Below are 24,458 nucleotides of genomic sequence, written 5' to 3'. Positions count from 1 at the left end.
TTACAGATGTGCTAATTAGCATTAATAATTGAGTTCTGACACCCAATTATTGATGTTTAAGAGCTTGCTGACCAATTACCTTGAACGTACATCTTGGCAGCGCACTCAAATTTGGGCACCGTCTATTGAATCCAGGGGATGACTTCTAGAATAATGTAAATTGGGTACTAACTTAGAAAACAGGAAAAAAAAATCCTCTGGCTGTAACTGAAGGTTAATGGTACCAGATCCAAGCCCTGGCTTCAACTAAGCTAGAAACCCAAAGCAGGAGGCAGCTGCTAGGTCGAAAGGAGCAATCCTTCCTGTATTCCTCTGCACTCCCTAAAAGGGGAAGGAATTTCATTGTTTCCGATCGTCATTCACCACAAAAATGAGCAAGCCATAGGGAAACAATCAAGTGTTACAAGCAAGAGGTTTATTTGTTTCAAAACAGGTAAAACGGTTTACTGGAAAATGGATTAGAAAAACAGACTCACAATCACAAATCTCAGCACGGAAAAAAAGCACAACACAAGAGAGAGCAAGTGCAAAACAAGATGTCACAAAACAATATTCAAACAAGTGTCTTACGAAGACTCAAAGTATGTTGTAGCTTAAAATGGGTTCTATAGATCACTGCATCGAACCATAAACAATGGTTCGAACATTGTTTAGAAACAAAATAGGTAAATGCACTGTACAGTCAGTAGCAAAATAAAACAAACAACCTGCAAAACCACAGCTTTCACTCAAATATCAAAAAGCAGGGAGCTGTTTGTGTGGCTATTTTGTACTTCTTTAAAAAACTACTATTGGATTTGTGTGTATGTGTGGGGTGTTTTGTTTTTTTTAGTTGGTTAAAAAAGGTAAAAAGTGAACAACCTGCTTCATTAAGGCACAGACAGATCTTCTGTATGGTAATCATCAGTTACTACAGGTAAAAACTGGAAGGATATAGAAAGCATCTATTTCCTGAATTTCCCATGGCAGGTCCTGATCCGGCTGGGGCAGCTGAAAGATTCTCTACCCAATTAAGGGGAAATAAATGAGGAGATAACATACCACAGCACCACACCCAATACTAGACAGACACAAGTTGTCAGCCTTCACAGTTCACTTGGAGGGGGGGGGGGGTTTACTTCACACACAAGAGAATAGTGTGTGTGCGGTGGGGAGGGTGAAGGGCAAAGGATGCCTCCCAGCAAGGTTGTAACAGGAGATGCCAGGGCCTATAGTCCAACCTCTCATGCCAGCAATCCATGACATAAATTTAGAAACCTTCTCAAAGGATAAAATCTCAATATTAGCCTGTTCTTTAATATAAACCATTTTAATTTCATAGGCTCATGGAAGTCAAAGTATCGCTGCAAACTGAGGTTACTTGTTTAATCAGAAGGTAAGTACGCCAACATCACCAAACAGCTGGCAGAAGAAGGAGCTACTGCTAGAACCTCAGATCTTCAGCTATCAGTGTTTAAAAGATGGCATGATTTGTAGGTAACCATTAACCTAAAGAGAAAAATTATTTTCTTCTGTTCCATGACTGACTATAATAATAGAAATCATGGATGCAACTTCGATTTACTTGGGCACCAATGTTCAGTGACTCCGTCACTTCAGCCTTCCACAGTAGCAACTGCTCACCAAACATGCTGGACTTTAAACCTTTTATGAGTTGCTCTTACCAAGATAGTGGGTCTGGCAATCACCCCACAACTATCTGAGAAAAGGTCAGGACTGGATTATTCTAATGTACAGCTGGTGGCAAAATCATGAATGAGAAAGAAACCACCCACCAAAGAAGCTGCAGGTGCAAGTGTTGAGAAGGGGCAAGAGGAGGGATGTTATACCAGGGCACCTCGACAAAAAAAATCCCCAAAGGTCCCTATTTGAGACAATCAACATATGCCACTATCTGCCTTTGTAAACCACTTCCCAGCACCAGTCCCAACAGCACACAAATGCTAACACACAATTTTACATCTGCACCAGAGATGGTGTCAATTTGGGTGTGTACCCTGAATATTTTATATAAAACCCACACACATCTCCAATTCTGGACTCCGCTCGACTCACACTTCACTCCCAGGAATGCCCTACATGTGGTCTGTGTAAAAGTACCCAGATTTCTTGCCTTAACATACTTTCTACGCACATACACAGCTGTGCAATTTTATTTTAAAAAAAAGCCTTTTTTTTATCATGTAAAACTTGCTTTACATGTAGAAAAGCTTTATAAAATGACCCTTCATATGGAGGTTTGAAATAAATCTATGCTTTTTATCCACAGTACCTGAAGGATGCCAGGGAGCAAACAGGTGCCAGACAGATGCAAAAAAAAAAAAAAAAACTCACCCACCAAAATATGCTGCATTTTAATTCCTCACACTTCCACATGTGCAGACATGTCATCACCTTCACACTACTAATGAAAATCAACAGTAACTAGATTTAAAAGTACAGTCCATCTGGCAGGTAGGACAAGTAGAAACATCATTATGACCCCCTTGGCTGTCTGCTTTCACAGCCAGTGCTCTGCTTCACCCCTTTAAGGGACTAGTCCAGCATCCCCACCTTCACTGAACCCTTCACATGCATTGCTCCAGTTGGGACAGGAGGAGCATAATGAGAGGGGGGTGGGGAAGGACAGACACTGCATAATGTGTGTTTTATATATCATATCTAGGTCCAACACAGCACCAGAACAGTCCTTTCTAACATCCTTGGTTCTTAAGCGCCATGGGATACAGTACATGCAGTTTATGTAAATCTCCAGTCTTTTCCCACCATAAAGTGTGATATGTTTAAGTTTCAGAACTGTGATGGGTGTTAGTAATTGGGTTCATGCTGGCAGCGCAATCCAGCAGCCCTGAGCTCACTGCTCTGATTGAAAGAAATTCTGCGTTTCCCCTCACAACCAAATAGTGGGTTATCCTTCATATTTTGTGACAGACTTCGGGTTGCTCCCTCTCGTTTTATCCTGATTGTTAAACGTGGCCAGTGATGTTCTCGGAGGGGGCCATACTCGCTGGTGCCCTTTATTTAGAGTTTGTGTTCCATCTCATTCCTGTGAGCCACTCAGTAGGAGTGGAAGTGCCCATGATGCAACCAGAGGTGGATGCTGTGGGCTCCACCCTGCTCAGCAGTCTTTAGGTAAGGAGGTTTGAGGCCTCACTAACCCAATGATACTGAAATGTTGTTGTTTCAAGGTACCCCTAGGCCACCAAAACTCCCCCCAATGGCGTCGAGTTCTACCTTTGCTGGCAGGGATGCCCAAGCCCTGCCAGCTGAAGAAGTCTGCTGCCTGAGTCCCATGCTCCAAGAACTATGCTGTGAGGAAATCACCGACATGCTTCAGCCGCCGATGCCTGCACTCCTGCGCAGTTCAACCTCAGCTGCGCATGCACACTTGCAGTCCAACCTCAGCTGCGCATGGCAAGTCCAACCTGAGCATGTACAGGAGTGCTGGCATCAGCAGCTGAAGAATGCCACTGACTTTCTCGTTGCTTGGGCAGCGGTTCTCTAAATGCCCAGCCGTTCCACAGGTGCCAAAATACACTGCAGTGCCCTGATGCACAGTTTTGGAACTGCTGTGCTAACCTATATAAATACAAATCAGAAAGAAAGGCACTGTTGCAGAAGCACAGGGGGAGGGGGAGAGGGAAGGTGTCTGCTTGTAAATATAAGCACTCTTTCAAGCCTTCTATGAGGCCAAGAAATGAGAGTTCTTCTCTGACAGGAAACTAAGATTCAGCAAGCTAAAAAATAACTAAGTGCAATTAGTGGGTCATTATAAAAATAAATAATCTGAATGCTGGGGGGGGGGGGGGGGGGGGAGGGGAGTTAGGTAGCGTTTCAGGATTTCACAGGGGCAAGTGCACATCAGCTGGGCAGGCGACCTAGGTCTCACATTCCAGACACTGCACCATCATTTAACTAGTGCTCATTCCTTCTCTTTGCTGTATTTTCCTCATTTTCATTCCGAGCTCTCCACCTGTTTCATGTCAGAAGCAGCTGCACATTTCAATAACGAAAGTGCTTGAGAATAAAATATATTGTGATCACGTGCTGAACAAGAACTTTATCAATGCTTTCCTCTAAACACTTACTGTGCCCTCCAATAAAGAGAAGGATGCTCTCGAAGAAACCAACGACTTTCTCCTTTCTGGACCTCTTTTCTTCTTTTGCCCTTCAGGAATTGCTGAACCCATCTGTACTAGTGGTTCATGCCTTGGTCACCTAATAGCTCTAGCACTGACAGTAGAAAAACCTATTTCTGAACTTTTAAAATTTATTTTAAATAACCCTGTTACCTGGGAAGAAGTCACTTAGGATATATTGGTGTCACATGCTCTTGTAACCACTCCAAACTCATCAACAATACCCAGTAACAAAGAAATTCTTGCTTCCGCAGCCGGAAGTGACTTCCTAAAGGTGTACTTTATGTTGTTTTCCTCCAAATAAGGCAGGGGGGGTCACAGAGCACACCCAGAAATGGTAGCAGAGTCCCATATACATGATGGTTTCCACAGGTGAGGTGTCTCATTCACTCACTCACACACACACACACACACACACACAGGCAGAACGTAAGCCCCTGTTGTGCACAGGATGGAAGTTGTAGCGTCACTGAAGGGAAGGGCAGCGTTAAGGGCGGTATATCTTAATGACGTCCTTGATGACACGACGACAGATCGGACAGCAAGCGTTGATCTGTTTCTTCAGCTTCAGCCCACAGCTGTTACACAGGCACATATGTCCACAGGTGTAGATCACGGTGTCAACCTCATTGTCGAAGCAGACTGTGCATTCTCCATTCTTACTGCCCTGGGGCTCTGGAGGGGGGAACACAGGGGACATGGGAGGACTCAGAGGGGAACTCGGAGCAGTCACTACAACAGAAAGAAAGAAGAACTATTATGTTCCACCCAGTTCATTTATAGAAAAATTCTTATATCCTGCCCATCTCCAAACCTAGTCGGCAAACAATCCACAAACAATGGATATATTTGACAAACTAACAATACATAAAATCACCACTGGATTGTATTCATAATACTGCTGTTTATCTTTCTCTACAATTATCTGTGGTGAGGGGCGGTGGGGGGAGGGGACAGTGTCTAACTAAAGCCTGACTTGAATATTTAGTCCACAGGCTTTCCCAGTCTATCTTGATTAGATTACATGCTCTAAGGGACAGGGACTGTCTCATTTATCTCGGTACAGTACTGTGTGGTCTGACATAAATGACAATAAACAAAAGTGATTTCTATTCTCTTTCCACACTACAGAACTGGCTGTTACTTTTCCTAACCCCTTTCCATGCATTTCTGGGTGTTTAGTGTTAGCCAATCACAGCCAGCCTCCCTCCCTCCCTCCCTCCCTCCCCCCCCCCCCCCTTTGATCTCCTCCTTGCAAAATACTGTAGAAAATTGCCAATAGTCTTCTGCAGCCACAGCACCTGGTCTTTCCAGGCTTTCCCAATCATCGGTTGCCAGCCCAGGCTCTGCTAAGATCTAATGAGTATAGAAAACTCGTTTTCAATACCGGTCTTAAACATCATTTTTATGGGAAGCACAAAAACGTATTTATCTGCGATATTACAGAAACACAACCACTACAGTCACCTATAAGAAGCCAGCTGCCAAAGGTGGCATGAGAACGTCTGCAATTGCAGTGCTTGCGATAAACAGTGTTTTACTTTCCGACACACCAGAGCCTTCACTCTACACCTTAACAGCTTAGACTACAGTTATCCCTCAACAAGGCCTCCGGTGTTTCTTACTCCTGCTTTAAAAGAAAACGATATCTGGCCCTTGTGAAGATATAGTGGAATTAGAAAAGGTACAGAGAAGGGTGATTTAAATGATAAAAGGGGATGGGACGACTTCCCTATGAGGAAAGGTTAAAGCGGCTAGGGCTCTTCAGCTTGGAGAACAGAGGGCTGAGGGGAGATATGATAGAGGTCTATAAAATAATGAGTGGAGTGGAATGGGTACACGTGAATCGCTTGTTTACTCTTTCCAAAAATACTAGGACTAGGGGGCATGCGATGAAGCTACAAAGTAGTAAATTTAAAACGAATTGGAGAAAATGTTTCTTCACTCAACGTTTAATTAAACTCTGGAATTCATTGCCAGAGAATGTGGTAAATGTGGTTAGCTTAGCGGGGTTAAAAAAAAAGGTTTGGACGGCTTCCTAAAGGAAAAGTCCATAGCTCATTATTAAAATGACTTGGGGAAAATCTACTGCTTATTTCAGGGATAAGCAGCATAAAATGTATTGAACTTTTTTGGGATCTTGCCAGGTATTTGTGACCTGGATTGGCCACTGTTGGAAACAGGATGCTGGGCTGGATGGACCTTTGGTCTGTCCCAGTGTGGCAATACTTATGTACTTATGTACGAAAGTTTCCATTAGAAATATAAACCCAGTGGCCGCACAATCCCTGGTTCTGCTCTTCTCCTCAGCTTGACTGGGGCTGGAAAGCCCATGGAGGCAGTGTTCACAGGTTCCAGGGTTGGAAAGGAATTGCACTTATGCAACAGCTACACCTATTGGTCAGTCTTGGGATGTCTGTGTGTGGCCTTATGCTATGATGACCTGAGCTAGGAGTAGAGTGGGGCAGTATGCCGATAGTTAGTACAGTCAATTGACAAGGGGAATTGGGTTCAATTCCCACTGCAGCTCCTTGTGATTCTGGATAAGTCACTTATTCCTCCACTGCCCCAGGAACAAAAACTTTCGGAGCCTGCTACGGACAAATAAAGTACCTGTATGTAAAGTGCTGTGGTTATCCCACAGAAGCTGACAGCCCTGGTTCCAATGAGACAGGAAAGTTAACAAAGAAAGAAGAACCACTATCTTTCCCCCTCCCCCCCCCCAAAAAAAAATAACTACTACCTTTCAAATATTTCACATTTTTTTTGCAATGTCCTGTGTTTTGTTTTTATAATAGGTCTGGATTTCACACCAAAACATTAACCTATTTGGCAGATGTCACATAACACAGGTCAGCTCTTCACTGTATACTTTAGGCCTTGAAATTAAATTTTTTCACCAGATATCTATTTAAATATAACACCTTATATTTCTGAGTTGAGTTTCTACCCTGCAGAGCATCCCAACAAGGAGGTTTCATTTAAGTGGCTTTTTCTCTGCTGTTTATACAACTCCTCTTCTTGTAAAACTCTTTCACTTAGGGCTCTGTTTACGAAACTACGCTGTAGGCGTGCAGACCTTTTAGCGCAACACTAATGGCAGAAACCCATAGGAATATAATGGGTGTGTTTATTGTTAGCGTGTGCTAAAAAGTTAGCACGCCTTAAGCGCAGCTTAGTAAACAGGTCCCTTAGTTATCAAGTGCCCCACGGCCATTTTACACAGAGGTAATAGGCCCGATTTTATTTTTGAAAGCTTGATCTGCTCTACACAGGGAAAAAGGCAGTGCAGCAAAGTTTTCTCTTACCTAGCGAAGACTCCGAAGCAGAGGAGGACCGGTTTACACTAAAGGCCACGTCTGAATCACTGTCATACTGGGAGCCACCAGGAGATCCTGAGGGTGAGATGGTCACAGTGCTGGACTGCATGGTGCCTGCCAAGGACACACAAATCCGTTAGCCACAGAAACGTAAAATGAAGGTACCAAGCTTCTGAAACCTGTCCTTCAGGCCTCCAACTAGTTTATCTTTTGTAGGGATAGTCACAGTGAGTATAGATGGCCTGCCTTCATTACATACAAATGTGTCTCATGCACATTCATTGCAGTTATCCTGAAAATTCCTCTGGCTGGGGGTCCCCGAGAGCAGGTTTGGAAACCAGCAAAGGGTGATGTGAAACGTTAAGAAGAATTTGACAACTGCTGTCCAGAGGGTGTCTAATTCCGTCCTACTTAGGTTTTCTGCTTATCGGAATTTTCCAAACAAATTATAGTACATTAGTCCTGGCGAGGGGCCAGCACAGAGGACATTCCATCTGAGCAGCACTGGTTTGCATGTCTTTCAGATCAATTTAGCTCGACAGGGTAAAGGACGTGGCACATTATTCAGGTTTATAAAGCATCCTGCTATTGGTGTCTGGGTATAAAGGGCAGAGATGATTCCAGACCTGGAAGGGGATGGGCAGAGTATAAGAAGGAAAAATGATGAGGCCCATTTCTAGGACCTGGATGTTTTCCGGCTGTGGTTTGGTGGGAAATGCCATTGATGCTGAGATAACCAGGCAGTCATACTTTTCCCCAGATCTGAAGGTAACTTACAACCTCTACTTTTCACTTCCATATTCATTTCTATGTGCTCCATGACTAAGAGCTTGTGTCTCCTGTATCCTCACCCCCCTCCCCAAAGCCGCTTACAGTGCAGCAGAGTACTGAAAAAAAAAAAAAAAAAGCTCTCCCCACATCTCTGAGCCACTTAATTCCTGCAGGGCTCTGAGCACAAACATCTGAGCTACAGACCTGGGAGGATGAGTGAGTTTATTTAAACACAGGGCCGGATCTCTCTCAAAGATAACTAAACAAACAGTGGCACACGAATGGTGCACCACTGGATTTGATCCTTGGGAAGGAAGGGAAAGTCAATCTCTCTCAACATTCTATGAAGTGGAGGGAATTGTGCAAAGGACCCTGGGTGAAGTAGGCTATTAAAAGAAGCTAAAGACCGTGGTACATGTTTTATGTTATCCTGTCAGTAACAGTTTATTCAGGAACCCGGTTCCCACAGCTACGAAGAACAGACAACATCCAGCTTCCCACAAAAGAGGGGTCAAGAATGCCATCCTATACCTGGATATCATCATTACTTTTGTATTTAAATCACTATTTCTTTTGGCATTTATGCCCTTCTGATAATGAATAGTTTCCTACTGCCTTAGATATGACATTTGGAAAACAGAAATTCATCCCAGTTTGCTTTTAATGTATTTTAGTTACTCTGTGTGCAGTTGCTGATGGTGTAAATTAACGGACTTCAGCAAGTCAACATGAGGAGTCAAGAGTCACAAAAGTGGCTTATTTGAGAAACCAGATTGTATAATCTATACCGAGCAATTTTTATTAGGATTCCTTCAGAGATATAGAGCAGAAATTTCATTCAGTAAAAATTTCTGCATGTCTTTAGCAGGAAGCAAGAAAAGGCAGCCCCTTGCAGTCTCATATGTCAAGAATGTTACTTAGAAATGCAGAAGCTGTTGCAGACAGAGATTGTTTGGTCCATCCAGCCTGCTAATCTGTACTTGCCACCAACCTTGTCTAAGGAGACCTCACAGTGCAAATCAGGTGTCACTTGCCTACTAGGCCCACGACCTGAGTTCAGATTCTGCACTGGGATTTCAGTCAAGGACTCAGCCTCTGGTCAACTGACATCCATCATCTATTCACTTTTGGTCAGTAAGTGAAAACCTGGCCTTAGCTTTGGTGGGCAAGGGGAGGAGGGAAGATGACTGAGGAAGCAGGAAGGCAATGGCTAAACCACCCCACTGCCAAGAAAAACTGTCAGGTAAGTGGCATCCCCCATAAGCATTCACCACTTGGTACTTGATTACAGGGGACACCCTTTACCTACCCTTGTCTTATCACAAATTCTATTGGTTTTCACTCCCCACCTCTCTTATCCTGCTGGTAAAGTCTCTATCAGTTTTAAGCATGCTTGAATTTTGTCACACTTCAGACTCTCAGCATCTTTGCTGAAGTCTTGTTCTGGGAGTTCAGCATCTCTCCATGCACAAATAATTTTCTCACCTTCCATACGAGTCCCTTCCTTACCTAGTATTTTAAGCTGGTTGATTACTCCCTGGATAGAAAAGAATACCCAGAGACACTGTGAGGTGTCCACGCACATCAGCATGCCCCGATTGCTTCCGTTGACTCCATGGTGCACCTCTCCATTCGGTAAAATTGAAAAGTTCAAGACGTCACCATTGGTGAGAAGTGAAAACCCTCGGTAAACAACCCAGTATTCCTTTCGGTCCAAGAGGAAATCTGGGTCAGCTGGAAGTTCATTGGTCCGTAAAGTACCTGGATCACAGGAAGTGATGCCAAATGAAAGCGACCCATAATAAGGCAGTCCTAAATGTCCTACTTCCACAAAAAGTGTTTCATTTATGCGTAAAGCCCGATCAGAAAATACCAAAGTCCTACTGCTTTCTTGCCAGTTGGTGCTTGCCACCATCCGATCCTGAGATAGAGTGATGTCTTGCCCCCGAATATGATGGAAATGTAGGTCTGTGTCCAAAAACGCAGAGCCGCCCTGTGCTCGGAGTCGCCTATTAGGGCAGCATGGTATCACATGAGTATCTACTGAAAGCCCTGGTACCCTGTTCAGATTCAGGTTGGCAATTTTGGCCACCACTTGATTATTCTCTAGTTCATTATTGTTGAAGTTGGCAGAGTCATGGCTGCTCTGTGGAAGGCAGGTGCTGAGTCGCGCACTACTGAGACGGGCTGATGTCATGGTGTCCGCAAACATGCTATCTGTAAGAAACAAACAAAACAACTCATTAGCTTAAGCTTCCCTCAGTAATTTCTGTTCCTACCAAGCCTTTTTTTTTCTCTGTCTTTCACAGACCAACTTTAAAGTTTTCCGTCGTTATTACACACTTAATGCATTGATGTATGCTAATATAGATCTATGCCTTTTGCATTTCGTATTTGGGAAGGGAAGGGAAAGGAGAGGAGGGGTTCTGTTGTTGAGTATTAGCTTTCGACTTATGCAGCAAGTTGGTTTGATTTAAGGTTACTTATGAAACATTGAAAAGTTGATGGCAGAGTGACTTTTGTTAAATTTGCATATTTGTTCAGATTGTTGATTATGGTTGTGGGAATTGTCATCAATAAAAAGTATTGCTGTAAAGTTTTCCGTCGTTGTTCCTCAAGGGCAGGGCTGAGGAACATTAGCAGAATGTTATAGGGACCAGCGCTGCTGCCAAGCCCCATCTGGAACTCTTCCAGAAGACAAATTCACCAGAAACCAAGCCACAGGCACTATCAGTTGGCGGAATGAGAATGAAACTATGTTGGCACACCAAAAGCTATTACTGTTCAGATACAATTTGTGACCTAGAGATTCCCTTCTTCTTCCTGGACAAGTTTAGAAGGAGATTCTATATATGGCACCTAAAATATTGGCGCTGAAATAAGTGCAGATTAAGCGTATTCTATAACTGACGCCTAGATTTAGCTGCCAATGATAGAATACGTTTGGTTGATATCTCAGCGCCTAAAACTAAACAAATCCATTTACAACAACAAAAATGTGGCATAAGTTTCAACACATAGATTTACGCGCACTGGGCCATATTCTATAACTACACATATAAATTTCAGACTGCCCATTTCCCTGCCCATAATCACACCCCTTTTTGCCTGCGCACATTAGAAGTCTGGTGCACTTCGTTACAGAATACGCTTAGCGAGTTGTGTGCGTAAATTCTAATCAGTGCCAATTAGTGCTCATTATTGCTTAAGAGTTGTATCAACACTGATGAACTCATTAAGCCAATAAAGCTATCCGCATCATTACAGAATTGGTGCAGATCTTGAGGCGCACTATGTAGAAACTGGGGGTTAATGTTCAAAGTTTTACAGCAAGGACTTTGTGCTTATGTGCAACCTTGTACCAAACTATACACCAAGAGCAGCAGATGAACAATGTGGTGCTTTAAGACTGAACAGGCTGCGTTTTACATGGCTGATATTTCTGGGATCACACTGCAATATTCTTACCTGGATAGCAGAACCTGGGCATGACACTCTGTACTGTCATGGAGGGGAGGGGGTCTAGTGCATGAAGAGCAATTATTAATTTAGGTTGACAAAGTGGGAAGAATCAATATGGAAACAGCATTCAGCTCTAAATTCCCACTATACTCGGTTTCACGAAGGCATAATATGATGATCTTGCAGTGCAGTGGAGAAGGGCACCAATCCCTCTACCTACGAAACCCTTGCAAAACACAAAACCTTGCTTATAACAAACTTATGGCCCCTTTTACAAAGCTGCGGTAAAAGGGGGCCTGCGCTGGCGTGTGTTTTTGATGTGTGCCGAGGCCCTATTTTTACTGCAGTTGGTAAAAGGCAGGTCTTTGTTTTTTTTTTCAGGAAATGGCCGTGCGGCAAGTGAAGCACTCGCCGCACGGCCATTTTGGGGGTGTGTGGAGCACTTACTGCCACCCATTGAGGTGGCAGTAAGGGCTCCCATGCTAACCCGGTGGTAACCAGGCAGATTACCGCTAGGTACACACCGGCGCTACATAAATAAAAATATTTTTGTAGCGTCAGACATGACGCACGCTGGGGGGTAGGAACTACCACTGGGCTGCTGCAGTAGCCCAGTGGTACTTCCCTTTGAGCGAGCCCACATTGGGCTTACCACTGTTAAAGGACTTCCAAGGTTATATGAACATGAATGGAAAGCTCGAACGGATTCCACACATTACCTCTCTGACTGGGATGATAGATGTAGTAGGATATTAGACGAAATTGCTCCCCTTATTACAAGAATTTCATGAAGACATAATGTTATCCATTGGTTCAATGATGAACTAAAAAAGCTCAAAACACTAACCAGAAAACTCAAACGAGCATGGAAAATATCTAAGGACAAGCATACACTTAATGCATGGAAACAAACACAAAGAAAATACAAATATACAATAAGATGAACTAAAAGATCCTATTACAAATCTAAAATAGGATCAGACTACAAAGATCTGAAGAAATTATTTCATTTAGTAAACAAGTTACTAGATACCACTCAAACCACAACAAATAACACAGACATCCCATCTGCAGATGAAATTGCCAACTACTTCAGGGAAAAAATAATAAATTTACGTAATACACTTCCTCAACACATCATTGATTTTGATGATAACTTCATCAATGATCTGAATCCAACCTATGAAGAATACCCAGCTCACCGTTACTGGAATAAATTTGCTCTGATCACTGTTGAATCTGTTACCCAAGCGATTCGGAAATTCTCCAATAAACATTGTAAATTGGATGCTTGCCCCAGCTACCTACTTAAATCTGCCCCCAATTGCTTCAATGAAGACCTTACATCTTATCTAAATTACATGCTCCAACAGGGTCTCTTCCCCGAAGAACATGGCAACATCCTACTTACCCCAGTACCTAAAGATACAAAGAAAAAAAATCGAACAACCTTACCAATTATCGCCCAGTTGCATCCATCCCACTAGTAGTAAAATTGATGGAGAGCATGGTGTCCAAACAACTAATGGAATATATGGACAAGTTCTCATTATTATATGAATCACAGTCAGGATTCCGCCCCTTCCATAGTACGAAAACTGTACTAGTTACTCTTCTAGCTAAATTCAAACATGAAATTGCCATAGGTAAAAGTATATTCCTCCTCCAATTCGACATGTCGAGCGCATTTGACATGATAAACCACAGTATACTTTTTGGGTTTACTCGAACACCTCGGGATTGGAGGTAATATACTTAATTGGATCAAGGGTTTCTTAACCACCAGAACATACCAAGTAAAATCAAAAACAAACATTTCATCACCGTGGAATGACATTGTGGAGTACCTCAAGGTTCCCCATTATCACCAATACTCTTCAATATAATGATGTCCCCTTTGGCCAACTTCTTATCCAGTCAAAGACTTCACTCGTTCGTTTATGCAGACGACATCACAATTTATATCCCCTTCAGACATGACCTTTCTGAAATCTCCAATGAAATCACGCGCTGTCTGAACATCATGGATTCATGGGCTAACTCATTTCAACTGAAATAACACCGAAAAAACACATTGTCTTATCCTCTCATTCCAATACAAAAATTATAAACCCACAACCCTAAGCACTCCTGTTTATTCTCTTCCTATTTCTGATGGCCTCAAAATCTTAGGTGTTACTATTGATAGCCATCTTAACTCCATTATAAAGAAAATGTTTCATTCTATGTGGAAACTTAAACGTATAAGACCTTACTTCCCGAGGGAAATATTCTGTAACTTGATACAATCAACGGTTTTGAGCCACGCAGATTACTGCAATGGATTATATGTGGGATGTAAAGTACGGATTTTGAAGAAATTCCAGACAGCCCAAAACACAGCTGCCAGGCTGATATTCGATAAAACACGATTCGATAGCACTAAACCTTTCCGATTAAAACTGCACTGGCTCCCAATCAAGGAACGCATTACCTTCAAAATCTGCTCTTTGGTACACAAGATTGTCTACGGTGATGCCCCAGGATATATGACTGACTTGATAGATCTTCCAACCAGAAACAGAACCAGAGCATCACGTACTTATTTCAGCCTCCACTATCCAAGCTGCATTGTACTCAGATACAAATCATCCTATGCATCCAATTTTTCTTACTTAAGTACACAAATGTGGAATGCACTACCAAAGAGTGTGAAAGCGATTCACGACCATCAAAACTTCAGGCGATCATTAAAGACCTGTTGTGCAAGGCCTACCCTACTGGCCCTACTTAAAATGCTTCAACTCTGCAATGCATCAATACCTTACATCACATTGTACATTATATATTCCTTTATTTCCTTGTCCCTTTTTGTACCTGTTTACTCTAACCTTACCTAACCCTTATTTTAAATTGTATTTGCTTAACATCTACCGGACTTGGCGATCACCTTTACGGTATTATGTAAGCCACATTGAGCCTGCTATTGGGTGGGAAAATGTGGGATACAAATGTTACAAATAAATAAATATATGTTGGCAGAGATCGGATTTTACTATAATTCATCGTTATAAAAAAATCTTTGCTTCTGACTGCATTTGTTACCGTGAACGTGTCTTATCTCAGTTACTTTCCCTTTATGAACTGAATGTACAACTATCAGATCACAAAGCAAGTTTATCACACAAAAGACTGCAAACCCAGAAATAACAAAAACAAAACACCCCACTACATTAGATGAAAGAAAGACAATGCTTTAAGGTAAGCAAGTCGCTCATAGAAAGCTCTTGTCTTAGATCTAGAGATACTGTAGCCTGGCTGTCATTTCCTGCTTAATGAAAAAAAAAAAAAAAGACCCAGATTCCTTGAAATGCTATGTAAAAAAAAAAAAACACTGCTTCTCTTTCAGGACACAACTCACACCCCCAACTGGAGACAAAGGGGAGACGTTTTCCAAGTCCAGAAAAAAAAAATGAAAAATACATCTTTCAGTTCTAGCCTTGATATCTTTGAGAAATTTCTATTTTTTTTTTAAGATTTAGGGGGCAATTCTATAAATGGTGACTAATTCAGTGCCAAAATCTCAGCGCAGAAATGCGTTCCAACGGATGCAAGGCGCTGAAATGGCAGACCGAGACAGCAATACATTTGCATGCTATCCTACAACTGGGCATGTAAGTGTATCTCCCAAGGGAGGGCCGGGACATTCCGGAAAAATCGCATGCAGTATTATTAATACTGCCACCTGATATCCTCGCACCCAAAGTTGAGCGTGGAATTTGGCAACCAGCGCCCTTTACAGAATACTGCTGGGTGCTGATTTTTTTTTTGTTGACACCCATATTTGGGTGCCATTTCCAGAATCCGGCCCATACTGTCTAGGAGATGCGAGTGCCTCAGATTTAACTCTACTGCTACTGGTTTGATCACTGTCAATATTTATGTAAATAGAGCTAGATTCAGTAAATGGCACTGAAAAAAAACCTGAACTCAATGCAGTTTCATAATGGGCACCTGTTATAGAACAGTACTGAGTACTGATTTCAGCACCCAAATTTAAGGTGCCAGGAGTTGTGCCTGTTGACACCAAGTGTAAACCCTGGCATCCCCAGCATTCTAATATACTGTGGACATTTTTGGAATGCCTCTGACCCGTCCACAGACCTGGCAATGGACACAAAGAGCGAGGACAAGTTGAAGAGGAAATCAGGAAGTCTTTATTGATAGTTAAATAACAACCTAACACGGCCGTGTTTCGGCATCAGAGCCTGCATCAGGGGTCAAACAAATCTCTTATGTTGTCATTGAGTAATGAACCAAGAGAAATATAGCTATATGGCTTCCTTGAAATAGAAGAAGAAAAGTGCTCAACCGTAAAATGCCGTGGCAGCAAAAGCTCATCAATGACGTCAGTGTGGTGCAGGTTTTGATGCTGAAACAAGGCCGTGTCGGGTCGTTATTTAGCTATCAATAAAGACTTCCTGATTTTGTCTTCAACCTGTCCTCGCTCTTTGTGTCCATTGCTTTTGCTGTACTTGAAGATTCCCCTCCACGCTTTGTGTTTTTCCGTCCATAGACCTCCCATGGTCACAGCCTTTTTGGGTTGCAGATTCTGACCTTTCTGCTAGCAGTGGAGGCAGGGCCTGCCACCCTCATGCAGCCAGTCCTGTGGCATCTGGTTACAATATTTAACGAACTCAACAAGTAAGGTTTGGTTCTTTGAACAGTTGAGTTAGACAGTTACGTCAGCTGTACCAAATCATCTCTCTGTACATCTAAATGCTCAGAATTGTTCCTGTTTTACATGAATACAAAGAAAATGTTGCTTTATTCTTAAGGCACAGAACCAAGTAGTAATTCCGGGTCTAACAACACAGATAATGAAGTAGGAAAAGAAATGGTTGGAACATCCTTTATCAACGAAACACAGAGCAAGCACATAAATTGTGGTCTAAGTACCAGGTAAGAGGCAATTTAAAGAAACATATTGTGGAAACTTTGGAATCTGAGAGAGCCAATGACAGCACCGATAAGCATGTCGTCCAAGCTTTCTGAACCCCACTCTCCTGTGTGATAGTGGTGGAATGTAACCTGAGAGGGTCTAAGTGGTCCTTCTAAGAGATACTATATAGAGGAGTAACCTCCAGCAGGGGGAGAGGCCGACTGCCAGTGCTGCTGTGCAGATGGTAAAGGTCCATGGCATGCAGAAATAATTCAGTCTCTCACCTTCTTAAGTACATTGCTCCAATGTGCTATTTTACTGGCCAAACTGCATGCAGCAGTGTGCAACTAATCTGAGGCGCTTAAAATAGCTTCCTGCCCTGACCTACTTTGTGTATAGTGCAAGCCTAGTGACAAGTGACTTTCTACCAGAGCAGTGGCATGAGGCAGGGATGATTTTATGCTTTCTCTTATCACAGTAGTGATTTAAATGAAATACCTCCTGTTTAACACAGACACTACTAGATTAGATGCCAGGAAACCCACAAGACATTATGAAAAGTCACACAAAGGCCCAGATTCTATAAAGCACGCTCAAAGATGGGCAGTGGAAAAGATCGGCACTAAGCGCAAATCTATAAATGGTGCACATTCTGTATACAATTGAGCTTGGCACCGATTCCTGTGCCCAAACTTTACATGACAAACTTATGCCTGCTGAAACCTGCTTTAAACACTGCTGCCCAAGCTGCCCATGCTGAGCGAGTATTCTGTAACTATGCACGCAACGTTTTGGAATGCCCTCGACACACCCATGGTCAATCCCCAGACGTATGAGGAGAGACTTGCTGAACTAAACATGTATACTCTGGAGGAAAGGAGAAACAGGGGTGATATGATACAGACGTTCAAATATTTGAAAGGTATTAATCCGCAAACGAACCTTTTCCGGAGATGGGAAGATGGTAGAACGAGAGGACATGAAATGAGATTGAAGGGGGGCAGACTCAAGAAAAATGTCAGGAAGTATTTTTTCATGGAGAGAGTAGTGGATGCTTGGAATGCCCTCCCGCGGGAGGTGGTGGAAATGAAAACGGTAACGGAATTCAAACATGCATGGGATAAGCATAAAGGAATCCTGTGCCGAAGGAATGGATCCTCAGGAGCTTAGTCAAGATCGGGAGGCGGGGCTGGTGGTTGGGAGGCGGGGATAGTGCTGGGCAGACTTATACGGTCTGTGCCAGAGCCGGTGGTGGGAAGCGGGACTGGTGGTTGGGAGGCAGGGACAGTGCTGACAGACTTGTACGGTCTGTGCCAGAGCAGGTGGTTGGGAGGCAGGGCTGGTGGTTGGGAGGTGAGGATAGTGCTGGGCAGACTTATACGGTCTGTGCCAGAGCCAGTGGTTGGGAGGAGGGGCTGGTGGTTAGGAGGCGGGGATAGTGCTGGGCAGACTTATACGGTCTGTGCCCTGAAGAGCACAGGTACAACTCAAAGTAGGGTATACACAAAAAGCAGCAAATATGAGTTATCTTGTTGGGCAGACTGGATGGACCATGCAGGTCTTTTTCTGCCGTCATCTACTATGTTACTATGTTAAATACACACTGTGGGAGTTAGGCACACTGCCTTACACAATAATATGCAGCGAAATTCAAATGGTGCCATTCTGGGTCAGACCAATAGTCTATCTATCCCAGTATCCTGCTTCCAACAGTGGCCAAGCCAGGTCACAAGAACCTGGCAGAAACCCAAATCATGTCAACATTCCATGCTACAAATCCCAGGTCAAGCAGTTGCTTCCCATGTCTGTCTCAATAGCAGACTATGGACTTTTCTAAAACCTGATATGCTAACCGCTGTTAACACATCCTTTGACAACGGGTTCCAGAGGTTAACTGTTCAGTGAAATTTCCATGTAACTTCATCGAGTGTCCCCTAGTCTCTGTACTTTTGGAACGAGTAAAAAAAAATAAAAATAAAAATAAAAATCGATTTTCTCATTCTACACCACTCAGAATTTTGTAGACCTCAAATCTCATATCCCCTCAGCCGTCTCTTTTCCAAGCTGAAGAGCCCTAACCTCCACAGTACAGCATTTTTTTATGGGACACTAGTAAATGAGGCCCGTTTCCAACAGAAAGGAAATGGGCGCTAGAAAGGTTCCAGGGCCCCATCCCCACTCCTCTTCCCCCGCTCCCGACCCCCCCCCTCCTCCTCCAACTTCCCCATCACCCCCCTCCTCCTCCCCCCAGGACCCCTCACCCTCTCTCGTCTGAGGACCCCCACCCCCTCCCCCCTCTTGTTTCAGGACCTCCCCCCCCTCTCTGATTTCCGCCGCCCAGCGCCTCCCTCCCTCTGTCTCTGTGGCCTCCGAGTGCAAGGAGGAAGTGTGCGAGTGCCCCAGCCCTTCGTACGTGGCAGCTGCTGTTTAAACAGTTTTACCTCCTGCTCGGCCGGCAACACTCAAGTCCACCAAGTACACACACCGCTTCAGACAGGCTGTGGTTCGCTGTTCCGCTGGTCCCACCCTCATTTCCTGTTTGTAGAAGGGCGGGACCAGAGGAACAGCGAACCACAGCCTGTCTGAAGCGGCGTCTGTACTTGGTTGACTTGAGTGTTGCCAGCCGAGCAGGAGGTAAAACTTTTTAAACAGCAGCTGCCACGTATGAAGGGCTGGGGCACTTGCACTCGGAGGCCACAGAGACAGAGGGAGGGGGGTGACATACGGGGGGGGGGGCGGGTGGACTGCTGAACTGGAAGGGGATGGAGATGGTGGTGCGAACTCGTAGCGCCTGTGCTTGAGTCGCGTTGTGGTTTCCCAGGCAACACGGTGACGTCACCGGAAGGCTTCAGACATTACGAACGGGGCTTCAACTTCCTGGCAGTCAGGTTCAGAACGTTGGAGGTACAAATTATTATAGTAGATGCTTGGCCCAGGTAATGGAATTCTCTGGACAATGGAAGTTCTGATAGTGGGAAGTCTTTCTGGAAGCCCATGAAGGTTCCAACAACAGATGTTCTTCTGGGATAATGAAAAACAGGCTGAAATCCATTATTAGAACTTCAGATTGAAGATGCTTTACTATACTTTGTCTTGGACGTGAAATTCTCTTAGTGGGGTCATTTTTAGACAGTCTACAACATGCAAACTATGGGGTAAATAATATGCAGGATTTCCCACATATCCATGGCAGTATATGCATGTAAAATGAGTTTTAGAAAGAAATCCTCTGCATCTTTTTTTATGAAGCTCTGGTGTAGGATAGTTCAGAGGCGCTGGGTGTCGTTGATTTATGTTCACATGGTTGAGCTGGTTCGTTATAGCCACGATTTGTACAAGAATTTTATAAAGACAGACTGGCACCTATGACTATTTATAAATATGGACCCCAAATAGGTGCCCACATGGCCTCGCCACCTAGTGACCTAATAGAAAATGACACTACACATAGGTACTTCATGCAAATTTTCAAAGAAAAACTACCCATTTTGTTTCTCTATTAGAAAATAAAATATAGCAAATGCAAAATTTTCATGTAAGGTATCCATCTGCTCTTTCTGCTGATACAATCTAGCGTTGCCTACACTTGAATTTTAGCACTGCTTTACTCCCCCCTCCCCCCAGACTTGAAAACACCCACAAGAAAACCTCTCTTTCCCATAGCTAGAAGTATGAACAATATGAGGGCCAATCACAAACACACGAGTGGTATTCTAGGAAGAAAGATCCAGCAGAAATCTACCAAAGTGGAGAACTCGGAAATCCCATGGAAAAAAAGTAGCAGAAGAAAACAAGTGGGAAGTCAAGCGAGGGCTCCAGAAATGAGAAGGACAACTTTGATAAATCTTCTTTAAAGTATCAAGGTTGTCCTCGTTCCTGGAGTCCACAGTCGACTTCCCACTTGTTTTCTTCTGATATTCTAGTAAACAATGTGTTAACAGCTTTGGCGAGCAATGTTAGTAATTTTCGCCCCTCACCACCATGAAAGCCCTGCCTAATTGCAGCCAATCAGGGACGGGGGGGGGGGAGAGACAATTCTCAGCCAAATCACATATTCACTACTTTGGGTACAAATGGTTTTTATGGTCTTCTTACTACTTGACATCTAAGGGACTCATGATTTGGAAAGTGAAAATTCACATATTAACCCAGTAAATATATTGCTGGCCTCACAGAATGTGTTGCATTGAATTGTTGTAGATGAGAATATGTTAAGAGACAAGTCTTCTATACTGCTGTTAAAATAAATGCTAAAAAGTGATGCAAAATTATACCTACCTAATATTTGCACTTCCTGGGTAATCCCATAAACGTCTATCAGAGCCCAGAGAGGGCTGGAGACTTTAATGCCACAGTTAAACAATATGGGCTCATCATCATTGATACTATAGAACACTCTCCCATGCCGATCTGCCCAAAATGCCAGGATATTGTCCCTCAGTGCAAACCTCTCTGGCAAAGCTTTGGCCCAGTAGCCAGGCCGGGTCACCAGATCTGGGCAGGCGTATTTTGGTATGTCATCGGAGCTCATCTGAGATGGGTCATGAATGGTGAAACCAAAGCGTAGCGCCCCACTCCAGCCATGATGGACCGATACCAGCTTGAGCCGCACCTTCTCATACAGGTTTATAGGGCGGTTGGTGAACGTGATTCCGTTGCAGAAGCTGTTCCTCCGAGACGCCTTTCGTGAGTGAGTGTCCAGCCGAATGTTCTTGCCCTTGATGCGAGAGTGAAAGCGTGCTGGCTCTGTAATGCTGAGGCCTGACCTCCTTTCATGGCTGGTGTTGGGCAGTGTGTAGTATGGGCGGCAAGACAATGGACGAGTCATCTGACTTGTATCTGTGACAAAAATAAATCACACCATTAAAACAACGTGAAGTCCAATATAAATAACTAAAAAATCAATGCTTCTTTCAGTCATCAGCCGTGCAAGATTATACAAATGCTTATTATTTAAACAACTGACTTGCTCTTCTTCAGTAAGAGACTTGCCATTCACTGCTATGTGACACTAATAAGCTTTAAGACCTTGTGGAATTGTGGTCCCTGACCTCAAGCAAGTATCTATAACTTGTGAATATTAATAAACTCACAGCTATGGAATCTTAAGTTATTTTCATATCCACAGGACTTTGCTGAGCATGTGTCTACAAATAGGCTTTTACAATGTTGAAGCTAGTTAAAATTGTAAACAGAACTATCTAAAAGGATGGTGACTGTAGCAGGGTCTTTGCAATGTGCAGGTCTTCTGATAGGTTTCTCGCAATTTCAAGCAACAGTTCTGCTCCGCTAACCCCAACAGTCCTTCATGCAATCACATTCCCCTGCAAACCTCCTTTCCCCATGGTCATTTATCAAAAACTATAAGCTTGTATGCCCACCTTTTCTTTTTGATGCAATCATGAGGTGAATAAAATAAAGATTTACATTTGACAAATCTTGTAAAATGTAGGCCAAAAGACGAGCTGGTGACGAAGCCTTAAGCACTGGTATTAACACTACTAGTTTTCAAACCTGTGCCCAATCGAACCCTTTGTGAGTAAAGCCTTGGAATTAACTTGGAAACAAGTTAAGCAGTCTAAGGATGGATCCTGAATGGCTAAACTCTGTTAGAAACTGGTTGAGGGCCCCTTTTACGAAGCTGCAGCAAAACCGGTGCTGCCATTAGCGCATGTTTTATACGCACGCCGAGGCCCCCTTCACCACAGCTGGTAAAAGGGAAGTCTCATTTTCCTACAGGAAATGGCCGGGTGGCAAGTAAAGCACTTGTGAGGCCATTTTTTTTGGGGGGGGTGGGGAGGAGCCCTTACTGCCACCCATTCTGTGGCACTGGAAATGATGGCACACTAGGGGTGGGAAGTACCGCCAGGCTGCTACAGTAGCCCGGCGGTACTTCCTGTATAGCGAGCGGTAAGCCTGCGTTGGGCTTACCGCCGCTCAGTAAAAGGAGTCCTCAGTGGCAGGCAACAAAGATAGTGTTAAATGGTCTTTATGCCAAAGAAAGTGAGGTACAATCGATCAATTAATATTTTTGGATGTCATAATGCAGTAGGGTTACTAGGAAAGGTTTACCTTTTGCAGATGATACTAAGATCTACAACAAGGTGGATGTTCCAAGTAGAATAGGAAAATCTTGGAAAAGTGTGAAGAACAGTCAATAGCTTGGGAACTAAGATTCAATTCAGGTGAAGGGCAGAGTCAATCATTCTGAGCACACAAAATCCAAGAGAGATGTATATGATGGGAAAGAAGAAGAAACAGTGCATCAAACAAGAACAAGATCTCTGCAAGATTATCTATCTGATGCTCGGGACTGTAGGTAAGGAAGCTATGATGAGAAAGCTATAGAAATCCTAGGGAGAATTATTAGTAGTTTAAAAAAAACAAAATAAAGAGCTATCGCCAATGAGATTTTATCTAAAACATTGTAATTCTGCTCAACTGGCTCCATCCCTAAGGAGAACCATACTTAAAAAACTGGCCAAGGAATTTAGCTAAAACTCTCTCCCCCCCCCCTCCCCCAAGTCATCTTGGCTCTTTCCTTCCTCTGCCTTCCACAGAGGGCCAATGGCAATGAGATGTTCTAAACACCCCCCTCCCAATTGCATCTTCATCTGACGTTTCCAGGGCCCCTGGGTTCTCATAACTTGGCTCTTACCTATGGAATTCACTCCTCCTTGACATCCTGCAAGAGTCACCTTTACTAGTTCCAAGCAGTCTGAAAAGACCTGGTGTTCTCACAGGCCTTTGGCTGAGTCTTGGCTGGTTCCCTTACTTCCCACCTTCCTCCCTGGGTGCTCATTTTTGTCTGCATTCCTGTTCCCCTTTGTTTTGTGTTCTCTTTGCTCAGCTTCCCCACCTCACTTGGCTTTATCAAACAGCTTTGTACTTTCTTTCTTTTAAACTGCTGAGCAGTGCGCGTTCATGTGTGATGCATGGTACATCAAATGATTGTAAAAAAAAATAAGTAAATAGATATAATCCCTCTCATTGTTGCAATTGTGTATGTGATAAAGTTTGCATGCTGCAGAACCCCTGTGGAGCCAGGTAGCTTCGCTTCTAAAATTATTAAGAAATACTCATTAAATACAGCTGCAATCAGATGGAATTAATGCATCTCCTACTTACAAATTTCATTACCTAGTTGCCAGACCCTCAAGATATGACCTTTTTTCTCATGGCATGACTGAGAACTCAGCCCAAGAAAAGCGAGATATTACTGTCCTGCTATACTCACCATCAACTTATCATCCAACCAATGAAAAAAAGTCCCAAATCTGCCCCCGTTACTGGGACCAGGGGCCAGCGATGAAACATGAAAGCAGACTCTGCCTGGCCACTGATCTAAAGAACATGAGCTCATCTGAAAATAATGCAACAGCTGGGGGAGGGAAACCCCCTAGCCAACCCCATCCCCAAAGTACTTTAAACACTTATCTTTTGCTCCGGCACACTTGAAGCAGTCGGAGCCTTTGGGTTTTGTTAAGTGCAGTACTAAATTACCTAAGTTAACAATGATTTGAAGCTGCCCTTTCCTAACAAAGGGGATTGTTTTTTTTCAATGCACTAAAGGACCAAATATAGCAGACCATAGCATGAAACATTTATCAGATGGTTTGAACTTGAGCATCAGCCACATTTGCGCATTTGAGACATGAGAGCAAGGATCATGCTTCACACCAAGCAGAGCACTTCAACGCCTTCAGCTTCTGAGGGACCGCTGGCACCAAGAATACACATAAGCGTGTCCATACCAGGCACAGGGGAGAGGTCGCGCCTCATCAGCAACATTTGGACACTTTCCACCCTCAAACATCTCAGTACAAACACAGATCCAATTGCTCC

The 24,458-nt window shown here is 43.5% G+C and overlaps 1 protein-coding gene across 3 annotated transcripts in view; it reads right to left on the bottom strand.

The window, feature by feature from the left end:
- Positions 1-395: 395 nt before the first annotated feature.
- Positions 396-24,458, bottom strand: part of NEURL1B (neuralized E3 ubiquitin protein ligase 1B) — a 66,980-nt gene continuing 42,917 nt past the window's right edge. The window contains exons 1-5 of one of the 3 annotated variants that reach the window (XM_030212451.1): positions 24,368-24,428; positions 20,892-21,452; positions 9,740-10,447; positions 7,448-7,573; positions 396-4,871 (exon numbers count right to left, since the gene is read on the bottom strand). In XM_030212451.1, the coding sequence (XP_030068311.1) occupies positions 4,627-4,871; positions 7,448-7,573; positions 9,740-10,447; positions 20,892-21,452; positions 24,368-24,404 (1,677 nt within the window). In that variant the 5' untranslated portion in view covers positions 24,405-24,428 and the 3' untranslated portion in view covers positions 396-4,626. Of the gene's footprint in view, positions 4,872-7,447; positions 7,574-9,739; positions 10,448-20,891; positions 21,453-24,367; positions 24,429-24,458 lie in introns of those variants that run through there. The other 2 variants (XM_030212452.1, XM_030212453.1) reach the window with 2 other exon arrangements.

This window comes from Microcaecilia unicolor, chromosome 8, assembly GCF_901765095.1.
Source record: "Microcaecilia unicolor chromosome 8, aMicUni1.1, whole genome shotgun sequence".
Lineage (NCBI taxonomy): Eukaryota > Metazoa > Chordata > Amphibia > Gymnophiona > Siphonopidae > Microcaecilia > Microcaecilia unicolor.
Note: the sequence above shows the minus strand (reverse complement) of the source record. Positions and strands in the feature narration are given on the sequence as shown.